Below are 12,055 nucleotides of genomic sequence, written 5' to 3' on the forward strand. Positions count from 1 at the left end.
GTCAGAGGTCTCAGATTCCCAAACGTATGAGAATCTCATTGTACATACTGTGCTTTTCAAGGAAAGAATATACAGGGAAGGGGATAAAGCTAGGGGCGGGGCCAGGAAGGTATAGGTCAGTATTTAAACACATCAAAGGGGGAAGCAGAAATTGATATATTCATATAGGTAGTAGAGAGGTCTGCAAGAAAGAAAGGCAGCCATCATCCTCTTCACTTTTACAAGTCAAGTTAGCTTTACTCCTCCTTAAGAAAAAAGAAATCCTTTCTGGCATGATAAGACACAGAACATTTTTTCAAAAGGCCTGTGAGTAACCTTTAGGAGGAGTGTCCATCAAAAAGCCAAAGTTCTGATTGACAACTGTGATTGTACCAGGGACCAGACTGCCCAGACTAGTCCACCCCAAACTCAAATCCCATCTTCTGAAATCTGCCGTGACTTCATAATGATAAGACAGAGGCTAACAGTATTTAAGTAAACATGCATCTGGGTGGTTCTTCCAGAACCAGAGCCACCAGGAGGTCTAAGTGTTGTTAGTTAAGCTACAACACACAGGAAATCAGCTACGAGGCCCCAGGACCTTCAAATTCCAACAACTCTCATGGTCAATTGTCTGTCTTACTCTGCAGCTGTGGCTTCTGAAGGCCAAATGAATGAATGTGGCTGAGATTATGCAAGCAAACCTATTTGCAGTTCATGAGCTCCTTTTAGTGAATGAACTGAGATTATAGAGCTGGAGCAAAGAATGCCAATTTTGTTGGAATTGGAGATCGGTTAACACATTCTTACTGTGTGTTGTCTAAAAACTTTTACCCTTTCATTGTTTATTTCTCCCTGTCCATAAGACACCAAAATCATCATTTTCACCTTTTGGTCAACAGGTCTTTATTTCGTGTGTAACGTGTGAATTTTAGCCTTGACTCTCCCCTTTGACTTTTACATCTATTACCTCTTGTTTCATGTTTACATTAATGCAAGTAGAATACAGTTTATTAAAAATACATAGACGTGAGTAATAGCATAGGGACCTCTGTGCGCTGGCCTGAATTACACTGTCACTTTAACTCGGAGATCCACAAAGAGCAAATGCAGCCTGCTTTGCTTTAACGTGGCGTGGCACCAAGCATGGCACATCTGATTCCACGTATGTTTCATAAACGTGAGCAACGTATCCAAGGTTCTGAGCTTGGAAGCAGTTCTTACCCTGTTTTCAGGGAGAGCAGTGCATCGTCCACGCCCCTCTGGTTGAACTTCCCCATGTAGGCGTGCATTTCCGCATAGTTGTTGCGAATGTTCCTCTCCGTGCTGCCGTTGGGCACAGTGCCGAAGCGGAAAGGGGGTGAGAAGTCATTAGGTCTCTGGAACTGGAGAGAGAGAGAGAGAGAGAATAATATGAGGACTTCAGAAAATGTGAAGAGATATTACGTTAGCATTAGTGGATTTATCATGGAAGGGACAAACAAAAGTTCACCAAATACATTAGCCCTCACTCAGGAGCAGCAATTGCTATCTGAAAGTGAACTTCAATTCAACTCAATTTATTCCACGTTGTTGAGAGCTTTCTATCTGCCCACCCTTGACTTGCATCTGTAACACTTGTGTGCCGCATTTATGCACACTGCACAGAACCAGGGATGATGGAAATGTGCTATTAGCTTAACTGCAGTGGGCTGGTTACCTTTATTTCTGAAAATCGTGTGAAATCTGCTTGCAGGCCCCTTCATTGCGCTATCGAGGCTATAGGACCTTAGTGAGGTAAGCTACAACATACTCCTGAAAATCACTTGTTGGATAGCTAATATGTTTTGCTAAGAAGTTTTCTCTTGACCTTGCTTGATGCTTTAAAAGCCCATGTTTATCCTACATGAGTTGTAGGATAAATTGTAAAAGCAAATGCAATTTTAATTATGTTCCCTCTTGTGTTTAAGAACTGAGTGTGGATTACCAGGGCTTAGCATCACAAAGTGAAATCTCTTGGATTTTCACCCCTATGACATCAGCTTTATTTCTGGCCATTGCCCTGCAATGAGCAAGTCTTTATGTTGCTTCCTGAACACACAATTCATTCACTTGTACCTTCACAGCCTCATAGAGTCTGTTCCCTCAGCATGAACTCACCTTTCTCCCCGGGGCCAATTCATGTCCTTCACCTCAACATGTAACTCAAAGCAATTTCTTCAGGACAGTTTCTATGAATTCTTCCTTCCATCAAGTCTACCCAACAGTGACCCACCAGTACTCTGTGTTCTTGGTTTAGATCATAATTAATACTACTAATTCATTTACTTTCTAAATGAGCTGGCTAAGTTCTGAGAGCTAGTCTCCGACGTAGTCATGAAGCTCTAGATTGAGACAGATATGGACTGAAGAGCAGCTCTGCCACTTGCTACTGTGTGACGTGGGGCAAGTAACAGGAGTTCTCTGTGCATCATTTCCTCATATGTAATAAGGAGACAATAATGTCTACTTTTCAAGATCGTTGTGTGTTGTGTTAAATGACACAATGTACAAGAAGTGCATGGCACAGCATCTTGCACACAGCAAGTGCTCAAAGAAGACCCCTTATATTATTTTAAATTCATGTCTATATTCTGCATTCCCTAGTAAACTTCATACTTTCTAAGTTTCTCATTCTATTAGAACAGCAACGATCAGATGGAATGTGACCAGAGTGTGTGGTCATATGTGCTGTGCCTTGGTATAGGAAAGACAATCTAGATATTTGAAGTCCACTTGGTTTCAATACTATACCATTTACTGTGGAGATACATTTGAAAATCTAACTCAGGAGTACTCTGAAGCTTTGGAGCTGTCTGGACTTTAAGCCATTCTCCTTCCTCCCTCCCTTGACCTGAGACACTCAAGAGCTTCTCAGAATATGGGGATTTCATGGACCACAAAATATCACAGCACCAGGAACCATAAATGCCATCTTCATTGCTTAAAGTTGGCCATAGTTAAAAGTAAGGTCATGCAGTGGTGTTCATTAGGTAATCTGAGACGCATCAAAAGACCACTACTTTCTGACTTACCGTGGTGCTTTTTGCCATTAAGAGTTTCTGTTTAATTATTTTTAAACAGGTTGTGATTTTTAAGTGAAAAAAAAAAAACACTATAAAAGAGTCAAAGAATTTTAGAGTTGGATGAGCCACTCAAGGTTAACTAGTACAAACCTTTCATTTTACAAATGAAGACAGAGGCCCACAGAGGACAAGCAATTTGCTCAATGTCCCACAGCAGCAGTGATGGCTAACATTATCAGGAATCAGCTGGCTTAATTAATAGTATTCCTCATGGTCCCCAGCAGATAACAAGCTTAAAGTAAACAGGGATATGTTTTGTTGGAAGAGACAGAATGCTGTGCATAGAACTGTCAATTATAACACTTCAGATGTTTGAGAAAAGGTATCCCCCAATCAAAAGTAGAGTAGATACCATGGCAGGCAGCAGTATAACCAGATGAGCTCCCTTTAATCAGTAATTCCCCACTTTGCTAGGACAATGACAACTGATGCTCACAGGGTCCAAATACTAGGGTCCAAAGTATTTTCTGAAACATCAATGAAAATTGAAATCATGTCCAGTACAATTCTGGTATAAATTTTTATGTTCTAGTTGTTTTGAAAATCGGCAATCCATGTAAGGTAGATACAATAATTTTTCTTAATTAAAATTTTTTTATTTAAGTATAATTGATTTATAGTGTTGTGTTAATTTCTGCTGTACAGCAAAGTGACTCAGTTATACAAATATATATTATTTTTCATATTCTTTTCCATTATGGTTTATAACAGGCCATTGAATATAGGTCCCTGCGCTATACAGTAGGGCCTTGTTGTTTATCCATTCTATATATATAATAGTTTTCACCTGCTAATCCCAAACTCCCAATCCTTCCCCTGCCCCCCGCCTCTGCCTTCCCCTTGGCAACCACAAATCTGTTCTCTATAGATACAACAATTTTTGATTAACCAAATGGAATGTGATACCCAGAGTGCCTCACGTCCTGATGAAGCTAGATTATGGAAAGTTTCCATACTACTCTTAATTAACTTTAATTTCTAAGTTATCTTTAGATTTCTAGATGCTGTTTTATAACTATATCTTTGAATACATAAATACTAAAGAAATAATAAAGGACCTAGAATAGCCAAGATGACCTTGAAGAAGAAGAACAAAGTTGAAAGACTTATACTACCTGACTTCAAGACTTTAAAGCTGTAGTAATCATGACAGTGGGATATTAGCATAGAGAGAGTGAAGAGATTATGGGACCAGAATGGAGTGCCCCAACAGACCAACACACGTATGGTGCAAAGGTGATTCGGGACAGATAGGACAGTCTTCAACCAGTGGTGTCAGAACAGCTAGCTATTCATATGCAAAAAAACCTTCATCCCATACCTCACAAGATATATAGAAATTAACACAAAGTAGATCATATATCTAAATGCAAATCCTAAAATTATAACATTTCCAGGAGAAAATATAGGAGAAAGGTTTTGTCACCCTGAGTTAGACAAAGGTTTCTTAGATATGACACCAAAGTACAATCCACCACAAAAAAAAGATGAATCGGACTTTGTTAAAATTAAGAACTCTTTGAAAGACACCGCTAAAATCATGGAAAGACAAGCCACTGGCAAGATAAAAATATTTGAAAACAATTGAAAGCTATTAAGGAACTACAGGAATTAAATAAGAAGATAGCAAGACTTTGAATAGTTAAAGCATCTTCCATCGGAAAACAATCAGAGAAATCAGCCAACACTAGAAGAATGGAAGGCGTGGTCCTGTGGAAAGCATTGGTCTTGGAGGCAGATAATTTGGATTTGAATTCCAGATCTTTCTCTGACCAACTGCGTGAACATGGGCAAGTTATTTAAATTCATGGAGCCCCATTCTTCTGGAAGTATTATTTTTAATTAATATTGAGATAATATCTGGGATTACTTAACACAATATCTGGCCCATGGTGGATTCTCAAAACTATTAACTGCTTCCATGAGGATGACGTTGTAATAGCTAAAATTGTCCTATGTTAGATAATGTTCCCTAAGATGGAAAACTCTCATTCCCTAATTTGTTCCTTAAACTCAGCCAGTCTGGGGACCAAAAGGGTGAGTGTATCACCCACAATTAGCTGAAGCAGAAGTGAGCCTGCCTTTTCCTTTGACGATTCTTGTCCCAGCTTGGTGAAATTTAAATAAAAACCTAGATCTTTAAAAAAACTGTCATTGGAACTTGAATTTTACTAAAATTCATGGCCATGGAGAACTGTATTTTTAGTGAGGAAGAAGGAAAAAAAGAATCCTCCACATGCCACCTTGATGCTTCCACTAAACGCCCTGTAATAAAACTTACCCCAAGCTGGGAGGCACTGCCTGGCACTTACTTAACCCGAATGACAATCTGTGCTCTCTGGGGTTTGGGGAAGGAGTAAATTAGTACTGTCCAGAACCGGAAGTCTTAAAAATCCATAGAACAAGAAGGACTCTAAGAAACAAATTTTTAAAATATTAAAAAACCCAATACCCCAAGGAGACCAGCATTGGATTAAAAAGCTCAGTCTGATTTTCAAATAGGGAATTTTATATAGTATTCCTTATGCGTCGCCTTTGGCCACTATAGAGCTTCCTTGAACTTGGAATCTTTTTCCAGAGCTACCCTGGTCGGGATTCTAAAAACATACAGAGGAAAATAAAAACGCAGAAAGGAAGGAACGTGGGGAATGGATCCCATTTCACAGACGAGGAAACTGAAGCTCTGAAGAGACCAAGGAAGTTGTTCCGGGCCACGTGGTGAAATAGGAGGACCAGCTTATAGGGCTTGGCCTTGAGCTGAGTCGTCCCACTGCGGCTCAAATACCAGCCCCCTGGTTCTACTGCTCACTGGGGAGTGCAGCCATGCACTGTGGAGACACCCGGTGAGGGTATCCTTCCCTTCCTGTCATATCAGATGCCAACACCTCCTTGGGATTCAACACAGGGTGTCCAGCCATCACTGCAAGCACACTCTTGCACAAGAGCAAAACAGTGCCAGAATGTTAAGAGACCTGTAATCTCACTTGATCCTCCTAGAGAGCTGCCGGGAATCAGAATTCAGCACTCTGAGCTCCTCAGACCATCATCTCAGCCCCCATCTTAATGACCTCAAAGTGAGTTAGTCTTGGCAGTGAGGCAAGGAGAGAGGTGCGGAGGCCAGGAGCAAAGGCCCTTTTCCCCACCCAGAGATGGTGGGATTAGGGGGCGCTGGGGCTGCCCCTTCCCAACAGAGAGGCTCTCCCGCAGCCTGCTGCAGAGGGAAAGGGAAAGGGGAAGGAGTCAAGGAAGTGGCGATCTGGGTCCATTTTGTTTAGTTATTAAATAAATATATAAACCGATTTTACTACGTATAAGGCAGTACTAATTTATTAATAGCTGCTACTCATATTCAACACCTATATATGTACTGGGAACAACTCACGTGATCTCCTTTAATGATAATTAAAATGCATCCATTCATTTGGCAAATATATCCTGAGCACCTAATAGTGCAGAGGACTGTATTTACGAGGATACAAGAAGTTTACATACCAGAGAGGCAGAGATGTAAACATTCATTCAATTTCTCATTCCTTTACTTTTTCATTCATTCATCTGTTCATTCATACAGACATTCAGCACACATTTATAGCACCTGTCACGATATTCTGGGCGCTGGGGACACAGTATGACGGGAGAGTAAGAACCTGCCTTCCAGGAGTTCACATTGTAAAGAAGTAGGGCAGATAACAAGTTGGTTTTTTTCTAATGTAATGGACTAATATAGAGCCGCAGATTCTTTGCTAGTCCTTGTATAAGAGATGAAGTATGTTCCCTGTCCTTGATTCTGGCCTGGCCTTGTGACTTGCCTGACCAATAGAATGTGCAGAAGTAACATTCTGGGGCTTCTGAGGCGAGGTCATAAGAGCCTTGCAGTTTCCTCCTGGGCCTCTGTAAGAAGTCCTATGACCCTGTGGGCTCCACGCCGGAGCTGTCATATCTAGGTACTTCTATCTGCACGCCCAGCTGAGCCCAGCCTTCCAACCACTCCAGCGAGGGCACCAGGCAACCCCGCCCACATATCTGACCCACAAACTGGGGAAATAAAGTGAAACGGCCCTTGCTTTAAGCCACCAAGTGCTGGGGTAGGTTGCCGTGCAGCCATAGATAATGGGCACACAGGTGATCTCAAGTAGTGAAAACCAAGCACTGGGAAGAAATGGACACAGCTATGATACAGGATGAAGAGCGACTGGCCGGAGAATAAGTTTAGCCTGGCTGTCCTAAGAAGCCCCCTCTGAGAAAGGTGGCTTCTGAACAAAGCACTGGACGATGAGGAGGAACCAGGCACGTGAGGATCGGGGGAAGGGCAGCGGGTGTGGCTGGGGGACTGGGAGTGACATGCTGGGTGCCACGGAGCAGCGTGCCCATGACAGTGGAGGCCAGAGCAAAGGGCGCCGTCCTGAACAGCCTTAAGGAGGCCACAGAACCGGGGCTAAGAGCTGAAGGGAGAGTTCTCTAGTAGGACAAGAGGAGACCAGGGGTTTTTAGACAGACACAGCAGTCTGTGCAGACGCAGGGCCCTGGGAGAGACCGGGCATGACTGGAGATCACGGGCAGTTTGTCATTGCCGGAGCCTAACAGCTATGGCCCTGGTAACTGGAGGGCAGCAGGGCTGAAGAGCCAGGGCCTGGTTCACAATGGGAGTTGAATTCTGCACAAAGGAGTTCAGAGTCCATGCTCTAAGGGAAAAGAAACAGCAGAGCCTCTGGAGCCAGACTGCTTGAGTTCAAATCCCAGCTCTGCTGCTTAATAGCTGTGTGACCTGGAGCAACTCACTTAACTTGTCTGTGCCCCAGTTTCCCCATTTGTACAATGGGGCTAATAATGCTACCTACCTCATGAGGCTTCTCGGTATTCAACAGGTTAATCTGGGCAACATGTTAGCACAGTGCCTGGCACATATTAAATACACTATATTAGCTATTATTACTGTCATCATCATCGTTATCAGAAGCAACTGAAGAATTCTGGCTGAGTGTCAAGGCTGGGTTTTTGTGTCAGAAAGAGCCCGGAGGGTCAGCATTAAGAGCAGGTTGGAAGGAATAAAGCAGAGAGACGGGAGCTGCGGAGGACATGCGCTCGGATGAGGGTCTGGGCCCCAGGGAGAACAAGGAGGGGCAGAAGCGCCGTCAGATACTTGCTTACCGTCCAAGAATGTGAAAGAGGCCGTATGCACAGCTAGACGAAATCACGACCGCGGGCTGTGTACCAGTGCCACCGAAGTTCCACGGGAGAAAGGCTGCAAGCAGCCCGGCTTCCTGGATGGCTTCTTGAAGGAGGCTGCATTTAAGTTGGTAGGGGGATGGGTTGGGCTTGGAAAGGTGGAGGTGGGGCGGGAACGTCCCTTCACGTTAGAAGAACCCTCTGCCGTAAGACGCTCCTCGTCCGACTCTGTTCAGTTCCCACGGTGAGGAAGGAAACAGATCCTCGCGGAGTTATTTTGAGTCCACGATGGCAGAAGAAAAGAAAACCAGATGGTGCCCAGGCTTCTGTGCTGACGACCAGACACAGCCCAACGAGGTTCCTTAGTGCTAGACCTTGGGAACGACAGCAGGCAAAGGAAAGGGTCTCTACTCAAAGGAGGAGGGAGGCAAGAAATGCCTTCTGGGGCGGCTGGTGACCCTGAAAGTTGGCTCTTCTCCTTCAGTCGGGAGTCCGATCAGTCTATGCAAATTAGGACAAGCCAGCTCTGCGACCTTGCAGAGATGGATATTGTAATGTCCTGTTTGCAGGGTCCACCCGCGTGAGACACGGAATCTGGGGGCTTTTGTCTTCAAAGCTTGACAATCCCACACATCAATATTCATTCCATCACTCTGGCTTTTCCATTTGAATCACACACACAAAATCAATGCCCAAATGCCACTCAGCCCTGTGAGGCACCCAGGAGAAAAGGTGGGAATGCTTAGGCTACAAGGGCAGCCTTTGCCCGGTCTGCTAATAATGAGGAGGTGGCAGAACAGCAGAATTCTCCGGGGACCACGTTACCTACGCAGCACGCTCCCGTTATCACTGTTATCGCACCGGCACCCTCTGCTTTCACAGGACTGTTTTATCACTGACTTTCATTATTTTTTAGGTACAGTTCTATGCATTTTGTTATTCTATTGATTCATTCATTTAAATTGGGGTAAAATATACATAAAATTGATCTTTTTTGTTATTAATGTATCTTTGAATCCATTGTTTGTAGTTTGGTTTTGCTTTGTGATCCAATCTGAGAACGTTTTGCCTTTAACACAGGCATTTGTGCTATTTTTATCTATTCATAGGAAAGGTATGTTTGGTACTCAGTTTACCTTCTAAAAATGTCCTTCTGTTTTAGCAATAAAATTTACCATTTTAAATATTTCTAAGTGTGCAGTTCTGTGACCTTAAGTGCATTCACACTGCTGTGCGACCAGCAACACCATCTACCTCCAGGACTTCTTCATCTTCCCCAACTGCGATGCCGTACCTGTGAAACAGTAACTCCCCATTCATTCAACTAATTTTAACCACATATAGAATCTTGTAACCAGGAGCACGATCACGGCACAGAACAGTTCCACCACCCCAAGAATTCCCTTATGTTCCTTGTCTACGGTCCTCCCTCCACCTTTAACCTCCGGTGACCACTGATGTCTGTCCTCTGTTACCATAGTTTTGTCTTTTCCAGAATGTCCTACAAATGGAATCACACAGCATGTGACCTTTTGAGACGGGCTTTTCACTTCTCATAATGCCTCTGAGATTCATCCAGGCTGCTGCTGTGTATCCGTAGGTCATTCCTTTTTATTGCCGGGCAGAATTCCACTGTATGGCTGTATTGGTTTGTTTATCCATTCACCCATGGAAGGACATTTTGGTTACTTTCAGCTCGGGATAACTATGAATAGAGCAGCTATAACACTGACCTACAGATTTTTGTGCGAGCCTATATTTTCATTTCTTTAAGGTAAATGCGTCATGAGAGCTACCACACTGCCTGGGACCCCTTCCCCCCAAGGGCATCTCCTTCTGCATCTCTCCTCTCTTTTGATCTTCCCAATTTTCCCATGAACTATAAAGTACATCAACTGTTATTATCTTATTATTCTGCCTGATACTCGTTCTTCCCGTAATATTATCCTACAGCCAAAGTAGGATGATGTATGTATGTGTGTGTGTGGCTTCAGACTCTGAGCAATACCCGAAGGCAGGACGGGGTGGCTGGGGAAGGTGGTGCCCGTCCTCTCCCACGGTGATACCTTGTTCGCCCAAAGAGGAAAGAAGGTCAGATGACAACACAGACCAGACTCTCTGAAGGTATGACCTTCACTGTTCCATGGCCCATAAGTACTTGGGACAGATGGGGAAAGCAAGCAGAGTGTGCTTACACTGAAAGGGCCATGTAATGATAGAACAGTTAAGTAAGGACATGGGTTATGGGCCCAGAAGATCTAAATTCAAAACTGAGCTCCACCGTTTATTAACTGAGTGACTTAATCAACAAACCACTTAGCTTTGAAACTGAATTTCAACAATGTTCAGGAGGAGAAATAAGGAATAGCATCTCATTACAAATCTCCCATTTCAAAGATGGGGCGCAGGGCAGCCACCTAGGACCCCACCATGGAATGAGCTGGCTGTGGATATAGTGATGGGTTCGAAAGTCAGACTCTTCACCTTCATGAGAGTTATAATCTGGGATGGAAGTGGGGGGAAAAATAATTGTTTTTACATTTCATTATACATTATTCATCGGAGAGAATATTGTTCAAATTCATTTGGAATAGGTGACTGACTTGCGATAACAATAACACGGAATGTAGTTAGAAGATACAGGTATATAATGAATGTGCCCAAATTAACTCAGTTCTCTTCCTGGGCACCAGGAGAAATTGATCCCATCTTGCTACCAGGAAGTGAGTCAGCATTTAGGAAGCACTTGACACCTTAGTTGTTTCTGCTCTTCTTTCTCGTGTTATTCATATTAGTACTGTGGTTGTCTACAGTGGCAAACACATCTAAGTTTGCATGTGAAGAAACCTGTACTTGGATGCAAGAAGCCTGGTAAGTACGTCTTCACAACTCCGGGTGCTGTGCTTCTGGGGAAGGAGCCCCTTGCCTCTCTGAGCTGGGGCTCCAGTGGGTGACAGGCTGTAGAGGGGAGGGAGTGATGGAGGGAACAGAACTCGTTCTCCTCCTGTCACTTCCCTCCTGCTGTGGCCCAAACAAGAGCTTGTAGGAAAGAAAATACAAGTTCTTTGGATTCCTGGAATTTATAGTTAATGCTCAGTTTTCCTCATTGCAAAGCAGTCATTTCTTTTGTATTTTCCTAAATTTGCATATATAAGCCTTAATAAATATTTCCTGAAATATTTCATAAGATTAGACAATGGCATCATAGTTCATGTTAGCTCGTTGAGGTTTGGTCCCCGAGCTAGTAGAGCAGAGCAGAAGGGCTTATTCCTGCATTATGACACTTTACCATGTCCCACTTGGACCCTGAAGTCTTAGGCGGCTGACCCTAAAGTATCAACATCAACACACATTTAATGTGGCAAATCCACGCACAAGTCACTGAACTCTGAAATGACTCTGAAATGAAATGGGGCAACAGACACAATTCTTACACTGCAGTTCAGTTGGAAATAATAGTGATGGTATAATACAGACACAGCTAACACGTCTATGCTCATGTACCACACAATTTACATAGAGTGACTCACTAATCTTCCCATCAACCCTATGAGGGAGGTATTATTATTCCCATGTAACCGACATGGAAACTGTTGCCCAGAGAGATAAGTAACTTGAAGAAAGCCACACAGCTAGGCTTCCAATCTAGGGTTCTCACACTTGACTGTAAAACACATCACAGAGATCCAGATACACAGAGTAGATGTTCAGCAGACACGTAGAGCAGAATAATCCAATGACTAAATGAATATGCCAAGTTCCAAAAGGGACGTAAGGAAAGCAAAGGCAATGGAGATTTACAGGGA

At 43.3% G+C, this 12,055-nt stretch overlaps 1 protein-coding gene across 1 annotated transcript in view; it reads right to left on the bottom strand.

Moving 5' to 3' along the window:
• GRIN2B (glutamate ionotropic receptor NMDA type subunit 2B) overlaps positions 1-12,055 on the bottom strand; it is a 409,891-nt gene that overhangs the window by 8,306 nt on the left and 389,530 nt on the right. The window contains exon 10 of the mRNA XM_060026118.1: positions 1,204-1,364. Coding sequence (XP_059882101.1) covers positions 1,204-1,364 — 161 coding nt within the window. The remainder of the gene's footprint in view (positions 1-1,203; positions 1,365-12,055) is intronic.

The sequence above is a fragment of the Delphinus delphis genome, chromosome 11, assembly GCF_949987515.2.
Source record: "Delphinus delphis chromosome 11, mDelDel1.2, whole genome shotgun sequence".
Classification (NCBI taxonomy): domain Eukaryota; kingdom Metazoa; phylum Chordata; class Mammalia; order Artiodactyla; family Delphinidae; genus Delphinus; species Delphinus delphis.